Source organism: Halichoerus grypus, chromosome 2 (genome assembly GCF_964656455.1).
Source record: "Halichoerus grypus chromosome 2, mHalGry1.hap1.1, whole genome shotgun sequence".
Lineage (NCBI taxonomy): Eukaryota > Metazoa > Chordata > Mammalia > Carnivora > Phocidae > Halichoerus > Halichoerus grypus.
The window spans coordinates 183,430,828-183,449,979 of NC_135713.1; the positions used below are offsets into that span (position 1 = coordinate 183,430,828).

At 39.3% G+C, this 19,152-nt stretch overlaps 1 protein-coding gene across 8 annotated transcripts in view; it reads left to right on the plus strand.

The window, feature by feature from the left end:
* Positions 1-19,152, plus strand: part of MBTD1 (mbt domain containing 1) — a 66,225-nt gene that overhangs the window by 35,174 nt on the left and 11,899 nt on the right. For 7 of the 8 annotated variants that reach the window (XR_013444789.1, XM_036108473.2, XM_036108472.2 and 4 more), the window contains 10 exons: positions 6,196-6,313; positions 8,769-8,903; positions 9,199-9,287; positions 9,501-9,735; positions 10,349-10,404; positions 10,744-10,848; positions 15,423-15,570; positions 16,459-16,541; positions 16,967-17,201; positions 17,700-17,777. Coding sequence is in view for 6 of the 8 variants with exons in the window: in XM_036108473.2 (XP_035964366.1) it covers positions 6,196-6,313; positions 8,769-8,903; positions 9,199-9,287; positions 9,501-9,735; positions 10,349-10,404; positions 10,744-10,848; positions 15,423-15,570; positions 16,459-16,541; positions 16,967-17,201; positions 17,700-17,777 (1,282 nt within the window). In the remaining 2 variants the exon portion in view is untranslated. Of the gene's footprint in view, positions 1-6,195; positions 6,314-8,768; positions 8,904-9,198; positions 9,288-9,500; positions 9,736-10,348; positions 10,405-10,743; positions 10,849-15,422; positions 15,571-16,458; positions 16,542-16,966; positions 17,326-17,699; positions 17,778-19,152 lie in introns of all 8 variants that reach the window. The other variant, XR_013444793.1, reaches the window with a different exon arrangement.

Below are 19,152 nucleotides of genomic sequence, written 5' to 3' on the forward strand. Positions count from 1 at the left end.
CTCTTTTCCCTAATAGACGTAGTTAGGATAAGAGGAAGCTGCACTGATTGATCTAGGAGGGTGGGGTGGGGTGGCCAGAGCCTTGGCCCCTGATCCTTGGCTTCCCCTTCCTTGGCAGTCTTGGAGGTTGGAAACCACTGAATTAGGTAATAACACTTTTAATTAATCCTAAATCATACGGTGACAAAACTGTAAAGTATCTTAAAAATCATCTAGTTCATCTTGTTGTAAATGAAACTCTTGCTACTTTTTTCAGTAGCCGGATTATATTTCAATTTTGGGCTTTAACCTGCTTTCCATAATTTAAAGTTTTGGGGTTGTTTTTTTTAATGTAGTTTTTAAGTCCCCATAGGAAAAACGTTCCTGTGTTTCTTTTACTCATACACTGCTCCCACACAATATTTCTGACACCAGATGTGCAGGTTTTCCACATACCAAGTAATTCTTTAACACCAGCTGGGTGTCTGACGGTTCAACTCAATTTTGACACTGTCTGCCTGGAGTTAGCATCGTATCACTCAGGTTAAGGGCTCAGTCCCACAAGACTAGCCCCACGTCAGATACCAATCAGAAGTCCCAGTTGTTACCTATGCTGAAGACCAGCTGGCTGTAAATCAGGGTTCCCATGACCTCCTCGGGTTCAATAATTTGCTAGAATGGCTTACAGAACTCAGGGAAACATTTGCCAGTTTATTATAAAGGACATAATAAACAATACAGGTGAACAGCCAGATGAGAAGATACGTAAGGCAAGGCTGTGAGAAGGGGCATGGAACTTCATGCCCCCTCTGGGTGTGCCACTCTCCTAGCACCCCCTTGTGATCACCAGCCCAGAAGCTCTCTGAACCCCGTATACAGATTTCCCTCACTATCCGAAAGTCCACTTTACATCACTTCACTTTTATGAAAGGCCTGCATTAGTACCTGTTTTCACTAACCAAAAGAAATCAGAAACAGATTTTTGCTTTCAGGAAATAAAAAGTGCTTCCTCACCTTATGCCATTTTGGCTTACAAAAGGTTTTATGGTTATAGTTACGATTTTATCTACTTTCGGATGGCCGGGGAAGCCTATATTTTGGGATTTTGATGAAGGCTTCATCGTATAGGCATGATCAATCATGAACTCCACACCCTCTCCCTTTCCCAGAGGATGGGGACTGGGGTGGAGGGTTCTAAGCTTCTCCTCATTAGGCTGGTCTTTCTGGCGACCAGCCCCTATCCTGAGGCTATCTAGGAGCCCACCCAGAGTCTCCTCATTAGAACAAAAGATGCTTTTATCACTTAAGAGATTCCAAAGGATTTAGGAGCTCTATGTCAGGACCCGGCTCAGAGACCAAATATAAGAACAAAAGATGCTCCTAGTGGTCTTATCACTTAAGAAATTACAAAGGTTTTAAGAGCTTTGTGCCAGGAGTCAGGGGCAGAGACTGATATATGTATCAGACTGAAATAGATATTTCTATTTTTTTCTATTTTTTATATATATTTCCTATTTTTTTCACAACCTCTAAAAGCAGTATCCATATTTATCCCAACTGTGGAAAAATCAAAAATATTACTGCAGTACCAATGCCAGTTAGGTACACTGTATACATGAAATTCACAGGTGATTTTCTTCTAGTAATTTATGTTTGAACCCAAGAGAGCCTCCAGTTGATCAATGTGTATGCAGAACATTGAGCTTTAAAGCATTCTTCATTTTTTTGAAAGACTTTAGTCTTTTATTTTTTTTTTTAAGGATTTTATTTTATTTATTTATTTTAGAGAGAGAGCACAAGTGGGGGGAGGCGCTGAGAGGGAGTGGGAAAGAATCTCAAGCAGACTCTGCACTGAGCGCAGAGCCCAACGTGGAGCTCAGTCTCACAACCCGGAGATCATGACCTGAGCCAAAACCAAGAGAGTTGGATGCTTACCTGTCTGAGCCACCTAGGCCCTCCAAGACTGTAGACTTTTAAGTTGAAGCAGTCCTATTTCCTGTTACTTGCCTTTTAAAATCAAGTAAAACATTTCTTTCTAGACATTACAGCACAGGCCAAAATGTGCTAATATCAAGTGGATGTGAAACACAGAAATCAGTCCTTTAGTCGTGTATTTACAGACTTGAGATTCCTTTCATTTGGTACTGGACTATATACTCTGGTGTCCTGTTGATAACTTACTGCTAAGATCAGAACTCGTCCTACTTTTTTCTCCCTTGATAATAGTTGTAGTTTTGTTATTTTTTTAAAAAAGGCCCTTTGTACACATGTATACCATAACTTTAAAGCTGACTTTACTGCCTCCACAAAGATAACCTGGTATCACTTACATGGTATGTTCTAATCCTCTCTTTGACGCCTGACCTGTGTGTGCCAGGTGTTTTGAGAAGGTAAGGTTATCCGCACTTCTTTACAACATATATCACAAGTATATTTTTGTATTTTAAGGTCAAAAACGAAAGTCCTTTTGTTTGTGTATGTACAATAAAAGTATTGTTTCTCTTTATAGTAAAACTCACGATCCATTTCTCAAGTATGTGTTTATTAGTAAAATAATCCATTTCAAGTAAAATTGTTTTTTGGCTTTTTTCCCCTAGCCTTGACCACACGTACACACGACTCCACTGGAAGTTGAAATATTTGTGTCCATTCTCACTAAAGTTAGAATCTTCTGTATGTCATTCTAGATTGCAGAATTTCTTTTCTGATGGAAATAAAACTTCAGTTAGTTTCTGGCACTTGTTAGTGCTTCATCTGAGTTAGCTGTCATGGGTCTCGCCATGAAATAGAATTTGGACTCTGGTATAATAAAAATCACCTGTCTTGTTTTTATGTTTTAAAGAAAGCCTAAGTAATCTAGGTTATTTTAATTTTGGTCTGTTTTCTAAAGTAGTTCTTGATTTTCTATTGGGATCTCCTGATTCTTAAAACAGTATTGGTTTAATACGTTGTTGTTTTTTTTAATTGTGGGCTATTTTATGCCTTTCAAATTAGTAGTCACTGCTTCCTATCCCTTTTTACACACACATAGCATTCTCCCATTCTTAATCTTGCTTCCACCCCACGCATCCCATTTTCCTTTTATACTCTCCTTATACTCCCCTTCATCCTGCTGCCACCACCTCAAAAAGTAGATTCTGGTGTCCAGTCAAAAGGTGAGTGGACTTTCTGGAGAAAGAGGGAACAATTTTTTTTCCTATTTCAACCTACCAATTCCAGCAGGTAGCATTTAGGAGTTCTACTTTCTTTCCAGTTAATTTCCTGTAATGTTTTCCCTTTTTGGCCAAATGGTATTTCATCTTTCTCTACTAGATGAACTAATCATATGCCTTTTAGTCTTTCATTGGTGGCTTTTTGTACATTTGTCATACCATCATTGGGATAGATTCTTTCTTGGTTACCTATGTGCAACTTCAGGGCCAGCCTCTGCCCACTTGTTGAAGATTGTGGGTGGTTATCAAAATAGGTTGGCAGTTCTGTGGAGGGAAATTTGTATTTCTGCCATGAAGCATCATATGTGCAGTGTATCAGCCCTCTGAGAGTCTAGCCATCTGGGCTGTTGGACTATCTGGGAATGTTCTTGAATTGCAGAAAATAAGACTTCCCACCCAGTTATTTTTTTATAGACGACAGTCAGGTGGAGGTTATCATTCAGTTGTGCTGGGGAGCCCTCAGCATTTGGATTTGGCCATGTCCTGCAGGACCTGATGACAGCTTACCTTGCAGGGAAGGAGAGTCGCTCCCAGATAGCCCTCACGAGTGGCCCTGGAGCAGGAAGTGGTGAAGCAGATCTTCCTGATTTGGGAGGAGCCTGAGGTGGACCTCTCGTCCTGAGTCTGGAAGGTAAATTTGTTGTTACCTGTAAATTATGGTTCTGCTAGTTCATGCTATGCCAATCCAGACTTTCAGAGGTATCCCTCCTGCCAGCAAGAGAAGACAGATGACTTAGATGAAGATGGCTGTCAAGCCCTGGGTCATTTAGTCTTCCACACTTAAGAGTATTCATTTTAAACAAAAGGGCAGATACATCTGTGAAATTACCTTATTATTTCAACACATTGAGCACATGCTATGTAGAAACTATGGTGCTCTTTTTTGTTGTTGTTTCTGTTCCTTCATTTTTTTGTTTCTTAGAGTGAACCATATGGATTGGTTTAAGAGGGTCTAGCAGAACCACAACCTTACAGGCAAGAACAAATGTCACTTTCTGCTACTTTCTCCTATACCAATCCAGACTGTAGGGACAAAAACATTACCCCAATAAAGTGAATATTATCCTTATTTTTTAAGTGAGCATATTGACACTTTATTTTCTTTAATAAAATGTGGCTAAAAGTTATTTTCTGCAAATAATTGTTAAGGCCAAAAAAAAAAAAAGTTGGTGAAATTGTCATATCTGGCTCTAAGAGGAGTACTGTATGCCAAATTCACTTAGTAGTATGCCAACCTAACCCCCAGTTTATCAGCATAACCATGCTTCTTTCTTCTCAACAAAAAATAAACCCGTTCCACAAGATTTGGCAGCCAAACAAAGAGGGGTGGATACCCTGCCTTAATTTAGTGCATACATTTAGCTGCATCTATCTGCTCTAATTGGTTCATCCTCACAGAAATGAAAACATGGTCTTTATGTTAATATATCTTAGCTTAATCGGCGTTACCTATCATCCTTCCAGCCTCTCCTTTTCTGATCGTATCTGCTGGCAATAGGGATGGCCCTACAGTCTAGAATGATGTAGGGGGAGATAGCAGAACCTGAAGAGTCCAGTCTTTCAGTTCAAAAACAGCAGAAAGTGGTAGTCATAATGGATGTACTGTTTTTTTGCACAGCTCAGGGAGATAGTTACATGTACCCTTCCAGAATCACCAATATTTGAGATAGGCCACGGTCTCCAAGTTACTGAGGCATATTCATTGCTTGTGCTACTTAAAGTAATAGCCATAATTTGATTCTGTCTTTGGTATCCAGACTTACTCTAGTTCAGGATTATTTGACCTTTTCTTCCTCTCCTTCAGAAATGTCATGAACTGTTGAGAGGATAGGGGTTAAGTACTGTTTTAGGCTAATCCTCCTGTGGGTTGGCATCCACCAAAGTATTGAGAAACCTTGCATGGAAGACATTTACCCAATGTTCAAATTGGCTAGATCGTGTAACTCTTAGATGTCTTTGTTTGGTCATCTTTGAGCTCTGAAGCTGTTTTGTCTTTTCCTGATTTGTTGGTATTATCAGGTCTTTTATAACCTAACCCAGTCCTTTTCTCTACGTTCAAGGTTCTAAATTATATATGTAACGAGGAGCTGATTGTCAAGGCCACAGAGACTGTTTAGTATTATCAGCATTTATATTCCTAAATTCACTAATTTGATTTAATTAACCGTTGCATAAACTTCAAATAATTGTAAATGGCCTCAAGTTTTAAGGATTAAAATGTAATGGGAATTATAATTTGGGCATGTTAGACTTAGGAAAATCTCTTCGTGATACTCATTTAATCGGCTTTCTGAGTCCCCATTCTAACCATGTGGTGTGGAGGCTAGTGATTACCAGTTCTAACACTGAACATTTCCTTTTTGTTTAGAAATAATAAATTATTTAACAATTTACCATGGTATGCATCTCTAAAAACTCTTCAACTCCACCTTTTTAATAACTTTATCAGGTGCTTTTGCCACATGTCTGTTTTAACAGACTATTTCTGTTTTATGAATTTAACTTAAGTTGAAAATACAGATAACTAAGTTTTGTTTCTCCTGTTAGTGGAAACCACATTGCTCAATTGGAATTATTTTTCTTTCTGCTCTTTGGACAGACCCTTTAAAATTAGAGGTTAAGGTAAAGTGCATTATTCAGCGTATATTAAAAATAACAAGTTTCTCTGCTCTATCCTGTGAAATCTATTGAGTGTGATAGCTTTTACAAAAATTGCTGCTTAGGTCTAATATTAGGACAGTATTGAATTTTGAAGTTGACATGGATCTATCTATTCTAATACATGTGAAATTGTCTTCATCTTGAGCTTGCCCCTGACACTGGCTTTTTCTAAATAGAATTCTGTGAAAAGGGAAATAACAACTCTATTTTTAGAGAAAAATGAATGAATTAAATGGCATTTTTAATTTAATATTTCCGTTATTGATGGGAATGCTTATTTTTAAATAATGTGTTTTGGGCTTTATGTTAATTAGATGATAACTTAATAATTTTTATATGACAGGCACCTATGGGGACCTGCTGGGGTGATATCTCAGAAAATGTGAGAGTAGAAGTTCCCAATACAGACTGCAGCCTACCTACCAAAGTCTTCTGGATTGCTGGAATTGTAAAATTAGCAGGTGAAAGCACACGTAATAATTTACCAGAAAATGCCAGTTATGTTTTTGTAACTTGTAAGAAAGCGTATTTGTAAATTTTGCAAGTGTTGCCAAATAAATAATAAATACGATAATAGGGCAAAGGGTAGCAAATTTTTTTTTTATAAAAAACCAGATGGTAAATACTTTTAGCTTTGTGGGCAGTACAGTCTCTGTCACAATTCCTCAGCTCGACCATCGTAGCGAGAAAGCAGCCTTAGCAATACGTAAATGAATAGACATGGCGGTGTGCTAGTGACACTTGATTTACAAGCACTGAAATTTGAATTTTATGTAACTGTCACATATCATGAAATGTTATTCTTCCTTTGATTTTTTTCAACCTTTTAAAAATGTAAAACCATTCTGAAATGGCAGACTATAAAAAACATCAGGCAGTAGGCCAGATTGTGGGCCATTATATAGTTTGCCAAACTCTGGTATAGGGAAATACTTTGAAAAGTAACAAAAAGTTGAGGTGCTAAGAAGAGTGATAAGGTCCATAATACCAAAAGTAAACTAGTGTTGATAATTTCATCTATCTTGGTTTATTTTTCTTCATTCCCACTGCTTTCCATGTACCCTACTCCTTGTTACCTTATTGCTCATCACATAAAGGCGTTAGGTATGTACTGTGTTAGACACTATGGGCAGGTGATGTGCAGAAGTCTCAGACCTAGTTTATTCTGTGAGCTGCCATCTGCCAAGTGCTGACTGCATCTATGACGAGGCACTCAGTGAGTGGTGCAGTGAAGCCCTGTAGTACTTTACCAGGCGGCGGGGATGGGGCATGCAGCTACTCAGATGAGTTGTCCTTAAATCAGAGCTATCTAATGCAGCCTACTCTTTCTTTCCTCTCTCCAGCCATTCTCCCCCAAACACCCTGCCCACAACTCATTACGTACTGCTAACAGACTTGATTTACTAAAGATGATCTTCTATTTTTCTGCTCAGGCATGCATCTTTTTTTTTTGTCTGCTCAAGCATCTTTAATCACTTCTTTGTCCTTAAAGGATCGAGATGGTCAGCATTTACAGCTATTGATGAGTTGCTCCATAGACCACTGGCCAAAGTTTTGGTTGCTTCCCAACAGAAATGCTCTCTGTTCTGATGAGGCGAGTTCTCCCTCCTCCCTCATAGAGCATGTTAGCACCTCTGTGCCTTTGCGCAGACATTTTACCCAATTCAATTCCCAGCTTTTCCTTGAAACATTTCTCCAGCTATTATAAGCATTCTCTAAATGCTTGTGTTGTTCTCTACACCGTAATTTAAAACAACATATTCTTTCTGTCCTAGATGTTTAAGCCAGTTGCCTTTAAATAGCTCTAAAGATCAATGTGTTTAATATCCAAGAATTATTTCTACCTTCCATCTCCAATTTTACATTTCGATTTTATCTAATTGCATCATATATCTTATTTAAGCCACTTTCATGACATTTTAGAATTGAGCCTGATGTTAATCATGAACTAGAGCTCAGCAACAGTTGGCAGACTCATGAATTATTCTGTAAATTACTGGATTTTAAAACTAAAGGTTTAATGCTATAAATTTTCATCGTAGATCTTAACACAGGAAAATGCTGACTGAACTTAGCTCCCTGCCTGGGATATAAGTTCATTGGGCCTTTCTTATTCTCCTGAAGGCCTTAAATTAAATTGTAATCTGTTACCAACAGAAGGTTTATTAAATTATAGACAGGATATATTATATACTTTTTGTTCTTTCTAAGAAGTAAGGCTTCCCATTCGCTTAGTACGTACAGTCTTTAAGTCCTTTCACATACTTCTTATTTGTGTTTATTGAACTTTTTCACCTAGCATTTTCACATTTTATTTCCAAATAAATAAGACAGAAAAAATTTGATGCTTGAGGTAGCCCCATCCAAATTATCCAAAAACATTTGGTCATCTAATCAGATAGACAAAGCAGTCTCTTTGAAATGTTACTTTAACTGGATTTCTGTGACTTGACAAGGTTTTACCAACTTACTGTAACCTCCTTTTCTTTTCTTTTCCAAACTACACGTTCTGGTAGGACTTTCCCACCCCTGTTTCCACTGAGAATTTCTTTTCTAGAATTTAAGAAACTGTGGGTAAAATTAAAATACATTACAAGGGGGGAAGCCATGCTCTGAAAACAGTTAAACGATAATGACATTATACAAACAGTTCTCAGAGTCTGAGTGGTACACCAGCAGCAGCAGCTTCGCCCGGGGACCTGTTAGATATGCATGTTCTCACTCTGCCCCCAGCCCTACTAACTCAGCCTCCGAGGTGGGGGAGTGGGGGAGGGGCGGCCATCTGTCTGCTCGCAGGCCCTGCGCGGGCTTCTGCTGCGGGCGCGCACTAACATCTGACACCCACCGCCGGCAGCTAGGTCCTGTTCGGTTTCATTTCATTTTCTTATTATGTGGTGATTGGTTTGTTGGTTTCAGGTTACAATGCCCTTTTAAGATATGAAGGATTTGAAAATGACCCTGGGCTGGACTTCTGGTGCAATGTGTGTGGCTCTGACATCCACCCAGTTGGCTGGTGCGCAGCCAGTGGAAAGCCTCTTGTCCCTCCTAGAAGTAAGCAGCCTCTTTACCCTACTGCAGATGGACTGTATGTACTTCAGTGCAGTGGCGCACATGGTAATATCCGAGTGATATGAAAATTACAGTAATAACTTTCTGGTTTCACATAACTGATATGCTGGCAAGATATACTTGTTTTCTCTATTTTTGTTACTCTTCTTCAGAACCTTAATACTCTGAATTGCAGGGAAAATTGTTGTGGTTTGTTGTTTTTTTTGTTTGTTTTTAATAGTTTATGAAGCAGTTCTACTCTTTGCTAAAGTGTAACTGGTTATTTCTTTTGTTTTAGCTATTCAGCATAAGTATACAAACTGGAAAGCTTTTCTAGTGAAACGACTTACTGGTGCCAAAACACTTCCTCCTGATTTCTCACAGAAGGTAAAGACAGGATCTTAGAAAGGACTGAAGTGTCGATTGAGAGCTCTAAAAAAGGACTAGCCTGGAAGTTTTTTAAGGAATTGTTTTAATTTAGTGAGCTAGATGATCTAGTTAAATGTCGAGTGCACTCAGTATTTTTAATGGTACGGTATTGAAAGTATTTGTAGACCTTTGTCGTGAATTCCGAACAGTTCTTGTCTGCTTTTGTTTAAGGTTTCAGAGAGTATGCAGTATCCTTTCAAACCTTGCATGAGAGTAGAAGTGGTTGACAAGAGGCATTTGTGTCGCACACGAGTGGCAGTGGTGGAAAGTGTAATTGGAGGAAGATTAAGACTAGTGTATGAAGAGAGTGAAGATAGAACAGATGACTTCTGGTGCCATATGCACAGCCCGTTAATCCATCATATCGGTTGGTCTCGAAGCATAGGCCATCGATTCAAAAGATCTGGTAAGCACCTGTCACAAGACCACCTGTTGAAAACATCCTTGAGGCTAAATTGTACTGCTTGGTTATTTTTTTCTCTACAGAATAGCAGAGATCAGAAACAGCATTCTAGTTGTCAGGGCTGCTCATTCTGCTTTAATTAGGGAAGGTTCACACCAGAATAGGAGTGTCCTAACTCCTTTATATTCCTTCCACTTGCTCTCAATTCAGATATAATGCACTTTTGGTCACAACTACATTTATTGTCTACACTCTTCCTAGCCAGCCCATTTGAAAGATCTAAAGGTAGCCTTTCTCTTTGCATTCAGTTCTAATCAAAAGAGCAAGATTAAATGTGGTTAGACTTAATACTGAACACATTAAAGCATACCTCTAAAGTTGTGATTCCCTAACGAAGGAATTACCATCATTCTGATCGGCTGAATGTATGTAATAGCACATGTACTCTAAAGAGAGAAAGACTGTTAGAGGATATTTTTCACCATAAATGTAGAAGGCATGTATTTCTGCCATGTTTTAGAGTATACATACCTTGTGAGTTTGAAACCTTCAAAGAAACGTGGTTTTTGGTCTTCTCACAAATGCTGACAGATTAGTATGTAACTTTTCCTTGTAGATATTACAAAGAAACAGGATGGACATTTTGATACACCACCACATTTATTTGCTAAGGTAAGAAGTTTTTATAAGAACCCTCATTTGTAAATTAGGTTTGAAAGAGGGTTGTGGGTTTTTTCCTAACATTATGGAAATCACAATTACATTTATTCACTTAAAAGGATTAAGACCTTGTGATCCATAGGTGTCACAACTATTGATTATAATTATTCTTAAATTCTGTGTTTGCCTGAATTCTCTCTATCTTCTAATGGAGGTTTGAGTTATAATATTAGGTAGGTAGGAGAAGGCATTTGGTATTTTCATCTGATAAGCGTTTTCAAATTGGTAATATTCTAATTATTAAAATGATAACATTTGTAACAGTAGATGTGCTTTCATGTAATTCTTTAGGTAAAAGAAGTAGACCAGAGTGGGGAATGGTTCAAGGAAGGAATGAAATTGGAAGCTATAGACCCGTTAAATCTTTCCACAATATGTGTCGCGACTATTAGAAAGGTAAGACTATAGGTTTTCAAATATAGAAATGCAATTGTAAGAACTGGGTTTAAAGTAATAAGAGAAGGAGGCCCTTAACATACTCATTCTGACATAAAAGGTATGTATCTGGATCTTCACTGGGGAGAAGGATACCAGTAAAATAAATTTCAGTTTTCATATCAGTGTTTTTTATAGCTTGTTGTCATCTTGAGTCTGCTGCCTTTATTTATGAGGTATATATCCTGAGTTAGAGGAAGAATATTTAAGTTACTTCTTGGTCAAAGCTAATCCAACACAGAATTGTAACATGGCCAAGTTTGTCTTCAGTTTCCTGGGTTTTTTTTTTTCCCTTTTGTGCCTTTTTCTTCTTTTGGTAATACTTTATTTTTTCTTTTTTTCCTCTCTTCTGAAACTCCTTTTATGAAAAGATCTAGAAGAGTGGTTCTCAATTCAAATAGGCATCAGAATATCCTGGGGAACTTAAAAAAAAAAAAAAAATACAAATGACCAGACCTCTTAAATGCCCACCCCACCCCTGTTCTGATTTCATCAGTCTGCTGGGGGGCCCTAGCATTGGCTTTTTTTTTTTTAAGTCCCCAGGTAATTGTCCAGTACAGCCATGGTTAAGAACCACTGATCATGGGCACCTGGGTGGCTCAGTCGTTAAGCGTCTGCCTTCGGCTCAGGTCATGATCCCAGGGTCCTGGGATCGAGCCCCGCATCGGGCTACCTGATCAACGGGAAGCCTGCTTCTCCCTCTCCCACTCCCCCTGCTTGTGTTACCTCTCTCACTGTGTCTCTCTCTGTCAAATAAAAAAAAAAAAAAAAGAACCACTGATCAGAATCTGATTATATAGGAGTGTAGCTTAAATTGTGATTTGCATTTCAACCCAGTTTAAAGCCTTGAGCCAAAAGAATTAAAAACAGTTATGATTGCTGCCATGTCCCAGGCTCTCGTGCTCAAGGTCACACAGCTAGACAAGACCAGCTCCAAGCTTTTATTCTTCCTCTTTACCTGACTAGTGATCAGAATCACCTAGTATGATTTAAAACAGATTTCTGGGGCGCCTGGGTGGCTCAGTTGGTTAAGCGTCCCAACTCTTGGTTTCAGTTCAGACCACGATCTCAGGGTCATGAGATTCAGAGACCATGATCTCAGGGTCACGTCAGGCTCCATGCTCAGCACAGTCAGCTTGAGATTCTCTGCCTCTGCCTCGCCCCCTGCACGCACACACTCTCCCTCTCTCAAATAAATAAAAATCTAAAAAAAAAAAAAGATTACCTTTAAAACTAAATAAATACATAAATAAAAATAAAACAGATTTCCATGACCTACTCCAGACCTACTCAGTCAGAATCATAAGAAGTATTACACACAATAACATATTTGTTTAAAAAAGATACAGTTCTCTAGGTGATTCTGATAGGTCTGGGAACCAGTGCCATTGTACCAGGCTCTGTTCCATGAAACGAGAATGAAGGGTCCAATGAGTATAGCATCAGACTTCACTCAGGAATTAGTTAGGGGCGCCTGGGTGGCTCAGTCGTTAAGCATCTGCCTTCGGCTCAGGTCATGATCCCAGGGTTCTGGGATCAAGCCCCGCATCCGGCTCCTGCTCAGCGGGAAGCCTGCTTCTCCCTCTCCCACTCCCCCTGCTTGTGTTCCCTCTCTCGCCATCTCTCTCTCTCTGTCAAATAAATAAATAAAATCTTTTTAAAAAAATAAAAAATAAAGGAATTACTTAGTTATTACTTGCCATACTAGGTTTCGTTTGGACTCCAGAAAGCTTATAGTCTTGTAGAACAAGGTAAGATATATAAAAAGAAGTTTGTTTCAGGATCAACTATGACTTAAGAAGGGTACACAGTACTGTTGGAATTCAAATAAAGGAGAGATCACATTGTCTCAGAGGAATCAGGGAAAGCTTTATAGAAGAGAAGAGATTTGAAAACTTCACCTTGAGGGTTGGGAAAAACAGCCCAGCAGAGATGCAGGGAACTGTTGTAGAAAGAGAACGTGCACAAAAACATCAAGATAGGAAAGCATAGGCCGGGTTTGGAAGAGACAAGTTGTTCACACAGTACACATCAAACAAGTTGCACTGAGGGGCACCTGGGTGGCTCAGTCAGTTGACCGTCCGACTCTTGATTTCCATTCAGGTCGTGATCCTCAGGGTCATGAGATCAAGTCTCGTGTCGGGCTCCACACGTAGAGCCTGCTTAAGATTCTCTTCCCCTCTCCCTTGTCCCTCCCCTGTGCATGTGCTCGCTCTACCCTTCCCGACCCCCGCCGAAAAAAAAACAGGTTGCACGGAGTATTCTGGCCAAGGCTTTTCTTTTATAAGGAACAGAAACCCACTCAAGTTTGCTCTAGGAAAGTTATCCCAAGGACAGGCAGTCTCCTAGACACGCAGGGCCACAGGATGAGAACTGGAAAGCCAGTGGAATTCTCTCCATCTCTCGGGGCCTCTTTGTCCCACCTCTTCTCTGCTCTGAGTCTCTGCCACTTGTCTTTTACTCTTATGGTCGGAGTCCTGCTCACTCAGTCTCCGTGTGTGGCTACGAGCTCCATTCTGTATGATAGGCTTTCAGTTCTAGCTCCAGCCCATGACTTGACAACAGTCTCGGGGTCTGTTAATCCTAATCCTGAGAGAGATTCTAGCTGAGCCCAGCCTCTGGCTTGGTCCTCTGTAGGTTAGATATTAGTCCCCACTCTGGTCAGCTGTAGTTAGGAAAGGGGAAAGGAATTTCATGTGAGTGAGGGTAGCCCTTTCCAAAGGTGTAGGCAGAGCTGTTAAGCTTGAAGAGGAAGTTACTGTACATGTCCAATGTAGTAGAAACAACTAGGAGAAAGACGCTTTGGGGATAGAAACTAAAAGATAATGTGGAACTAGGTCATGCAGGCTTTGGTTTGTTTTTTTTTTTTTAAGATTTTGTTTATTTATTTGAGGGGGGAGAGAGAGTGTGGGGTGGGGGGCGCATGGCCGCGGGAGATGGCAAAGCAGGCTCCCCACTGAGCAGGAGCTCCATGCAGGGCTGGAGCCCAATGCAGGGCTCGATCCCAAGACCCTGAGATCGTGACCTGAACTGAAGGCAGACACTTAACCGACTGAGCCACCCAGGCGCCCCGTCATGGCAAGCTTGGAATACTTGGTCAGGCCCTCTGAGCTTGGAAAAGCTTTCTGGTGTGAACAGAGGTCATACCAAAGAAAAGTTAAGCAGTGTAAGACGGGAACTGTCCACAGAGAGGAAGCCTGAAAGCAGTTCTCAGTGTAGTAAGGAGAGAGTTCATGGCACAGATAGAGGGACTACCCTTAGGGGGAGTCCTCAGACCTGGTGCTTTCTTACCTTTGAAGCTGGCTCTGACACCCTGCCTGGACTCTCAGAGGATCTGTTTAGCATGCAGGGAAAAGGCAGGACTAAGACCCTGCAAGGGAGACAAACTCCCAATAAAACTGGAGGAGTTGTGGGCATGGAGGTCAGTTACTGCAGCAATGTGCGTAGGTGACATCGCCAAAACAGGAAGGACAGGGCCAAGATCAGAAATGTGAGGGTTGGAGGTAAAAGGACGCCACCAACAAGAACATCACCAAACAGGAGAGGTGAGACCAGGTCAGTAGACTGTAATGTAATGAGAGTCCGGGAGAAAATGTTTCAGAGAGTTGAGAGTAGTGAGCAGGTATGGGATACTTTAGGGAGGCCGAGGTTTGAGGAGGGTACATGTTGGGGGAAAGGCAGTGGATTTGACAAACTTGGCCACTGGTGATTTTAGCATTTTACTAGGATCAGGACAGAAATCAGACTGCAAAGACTTATGTAGTTTATACCTGGCAGTGGGCCTCTGGGTGAAGTATCTAGGAGTTCGTCGTACTGTTCTTGTACCTTTTCTGTAAGTGTGAACTGTTTCAAAATAAAGTATTTTTAAATCTTTTTAATGTAATGGAAAATGGGAGACAGTAGAGTGTAATAAGAAATAGTGTTTTTGGAGCAAAGTACCAACGGTAATCGGACAAGATGGAAAAGTTTGTGGGGGGTAGGGTACTACATCTTACAGCAGTCAGGGGTGCAGAGAAAGGAATATGGGGACCCTTGCGCAGGACGGCCTTATTTTCTGTTATATGGGAGCGTGGATGTGTGTAGCATAAGAGGTAAAGCGGAGGCTTGACAAAGCTGGGAAAGGTTTGGAAAAACTCCTCTGTGTGCTAAATCAGAAGGAAAGAAGTAAAGTTACACTGAATATCAGGACTCCGAGCCTTGCCTAGACGAGACTGTTAAATTGGAGAGGAACACTCAGCCCTGTTTCATGGGGACCACAGTAGCCGGCACCTTAGCCATTGGCAGAGGCACTATTTGTCCTAGATCCCTGAAGTCACTTCTGTGGAACCCTGCTTTTGTTCTGGACACGCTGCAGTCTACGGAGGTTTTTCATTATTTCAGTTACTGACATAATTCAGTGAAGAAGCATTTTTCACTTTGAAGAGACCTTTATGCCATAGATTTTCCTTTCTTTTAGAATGTCACTTAATTTAAAGGATCGCATTTATACTAGTGGTATCTAATTTCACATACTTGGAATTCTCTTAATTTAAAAGGTGCTGGCTGATGGATTCCTGATGATTGGGATCGATGGCTCAGAAGCAGCAGATGGATCTGACTGGTTCTGTTATCATGCAACCTCCCCTTCTATTTTCCCTGTTGGTTTCTGTGAAATTAACATGATTGAACTTACTCCACCTAGAGGTACTTCATCCTAATATGTACACTGGGTCTTCATCCTTGCCTTCTTTTTACATGGTATCTATTTACATCATTTAACACAGCCCTGGATTTTCTGCTGTGTGCACCTTTGATATGTGCATATGTATATATAAACGTACATATACACAACAAGAGCTGTGGGGTGCTCTAAAAATATAAAGCACTGTATTCTAGCTAGCTTTAATAAATTATATTAGTATAGAATTTTTCCTGAGCATCTGTACATTTTATAATATGAATTGGTATTCTTTAAGCCCTAATGAGATGGTGATGTAGGTAATTGCACACATAAACTTTTGTTAAAAATAGATACAGGCTAAAGCCTTTGAGGGAGAGCAAGTTTCCATCTTTAGAGTATCATGTGGCTTTTAAAAAAAAAAAAAAAAGGCATATCCTTAAATAACTCTCAAGGCTTAACCAGTGTCTTTCCTAATTTCAATATAAGAGCCTTGGCTTTTTCTCTTAAGAAAAGAAGGGGGAAAAATCTAAAAACAGAGGTCTATAAAAATAGTATTTGCCCAGCCAGTTTTCTTTCTTGCAAAGAAAGAAAAATATCACTGTGAAGTATGAAATGCTAGACTGTCCTAAGCCTAGGATTTTAAAAGCAAAAGTCTGGAATTCTTGTGGTAGACAGGAGAGAGACACTTTTGCATTAGGTAAGTAGGTGCACCTGTGTCTGTCTAGAAACGAAAGAAAATCCTTATAACATGGAAGGATGATTGCATTCAACAGTATTAGAGCAAGAGTTAAAAGTTTATTATATAACCTAAAATCTGAGATCTTAGTGTATACTAAGTTAACTTTTTATCTACATTTTACTATTTTGCTAATTTTAAATGAACTGCTAGTTAAATCAGGTGTGTTTTTCAGGTTACACAAAACTTCCTTTTAAATGGTTTGACTACCTCAGGGAAACTGGCTCCATTGCAGCACCAGTAAAACTATTTAATAAGGTAAATGTAAATAATGGCATAATAGTTATGTGGAATTTTTTTGATGCCTCACAAATGCAAATCATTGTTGATCAAAATGTCTTGGCTTTATATTAGAATTTCTTAATGGAGATTAATATAAATAAATATATGGTAATAAAACAATGTATTTTCTTTACCTAGATTATGAAGCTTGTTTTCAGACTTTGCTTCGTTTTTAATCTGAGTAAAATAGAAATGAATACATTTCCTAACTAGTTCTTAAATACTTCACCTTCATATGTTTTAATAATTAAAGAATTGTTTGTGATTTTTTTTTTTTTGGTTTAAATTAGGTTATTTGGTTACATTGCTTCTTTTTTTTTTTTTTTTTTTCCTTTCTCGGTGATAGTGGACTCATGCCTTCTTCTTTTCACCAGTGGTAATGTTTTGCTTCTCTATGTCAGGATGTTCCAAATCACGGATTTCGTGTAGGAATGAAATTAGAAGCAGTAGATCTCATGGAGCCACGGTTAATATGTGTAGCCACAGTAACTCGAATTATTCATCGTCTCTTGAGGATACATTTTGACGGATGGGAAGAAGAGTATGATCAGTGGGTAGACTGTGAGTCCCCTGACCTCTATCCTGTAGGGTGGTGTCAGTTAACTGGATATCAGCTACAGCCTCCGGCATCACAGTGTAAGTTGGTATACAGAAAAGGTGTCCTTTTGTAAAAATCAGCAATTCTCCAGAGGACTGTTTCACATAAGTCATCTTGTGAGCTCACAGGACAAGACTATACCTTTGTCTGATTGGTTGCCAGGTAAGATCTTAAGACTCAACAACACTATCACAGACTCAGACCATGAGTACCACAGCAGTGTGAACCCAGTAGTCAGTTACATAATGACTAGGCAGAAACACCACAGTAAGAGCACTGTCCAAATGCAACTAGACTTGTTTTAATGAGTTTGAAATGATAGGCTAAAATATATTTGTATATAATAAGTGCTTATTGAATAAATAGTGGAATCTGTCTGGTATCATGGGTTTTACAGGAACAAGCACCCTTATTTTCAAAGCATCATGTACTTTTATAAGCATAATGGTCTTGGTAAATATAATTCATCTAAGGTGTATCTAGAGTCGTGTGCTCACAATGTTTATCTGGTACCAATTTTCCCTTTTATTTTTCAGCGTCAAGAGAAAGCCAATCAGGTTCATCAAAACAGAAGAAAAAGGCTAAGTCCCAGCAATACAAAGGACATAAGAAAAGTGGGTCACCACATGGTGTTTATATACATTTCCTAAGTTGTTAACCAATTGGGGTCACAGTATTCTTGCACAGAAACTAATACCCCTTATGAGAGCCAGTGACTGTGCAGTATGTATTTTGCTTAAAGGTGCAGTATACCATAAAAGGCAAGCCTTCTCAATAAGGAGAAACACTTACATGTTAGTGGACAGGACAAATGATCGCTATAATATTGTAAAACATGTATGGTAAAGAACAGAGTACAAATAGTTCTTGAAATAATAGGTAAACCTACTGAAAATTAATTCTTTTTTAAATCTTTTTTATAAAACTTTAAAAAGGGAAGTACTTGATATTTACAACAGACTTAGAGCTTAAGAAACCCATCCTTCTTATAAACCAAAACTCTCTTTCTAGGATGATATTTATAAGAAATTCAAGTTGATGGCTAACAAAGTCAAGCTTAAAAATTTTTTTCTAAATATCCTTTCTATACTCTTTTTTAACCTTACAATGAATGGTTATTGGCATTAATAGCCAAAATAATATAGGATATATTGATAGCTCTATTTTGATTCTTTTAAAATCTTTTCCCCCCCCACATAGGAAGCCACAGGTTTTTCTCTTCATGACACTTGTGGAATATTTCATTCTGAGATAAGATTATTTTTATATAAAGATACTTTTAAAAGTAAAAAGTACATTTGAGGGTTAAAACTAAAACAGATTGTTCCAGCTGACTTGCCATATGTTTAAATAAGTGTTAATCTGTCTCATTACCAACCAAGAGACTGAAGCACCATGAAGAATCAAATATATCCTTACTTTCTGATTACAGTCCTTTGTTCATAGTTTTTTTTCCCCACTGGGGGACTAAAAACTTCTACCAACCCCTGCCGTGGTGCTCTCGTGTCCTCCCAGCGTGAAACCATGTCAGCCTCAACACTGATAACCTCCAGGCCTTTCTCTCACCCTCTCTTTTATATCAGAGGCATAGGCCTCCCGTTTGTCCAGAGTTCTTTTGCCCACTAGCTGCTTGCCAGGTTTGATACTCACCTGAAAGAACTTTAGAGAACATTGCCAAACAGGCAGCTCAAAGCAATCCCCATGTCGCTGGAAATGAGGAGGAAGAATCCCCATGACGGCTTTGTCAGTGGACTCACCATAGCACACGTGATCACTAAGCTTTCTGTGAGGTTGGAGAGCACAAGCTGCGTTAGCCTGTCTTTTCACTTTCTATTGGACAAGACCGAGGTTCAGAATTTTCTTTCCAAGGTGTTGAATTAAGAACATTGATTACTCCATGACGTATTTTTTAGAAATAATTTCTGAGCATTGAGTACACAATTCACATGCCTCCCTCAATGTGACTTTTGTGGGTTTATTTCCAGCTTA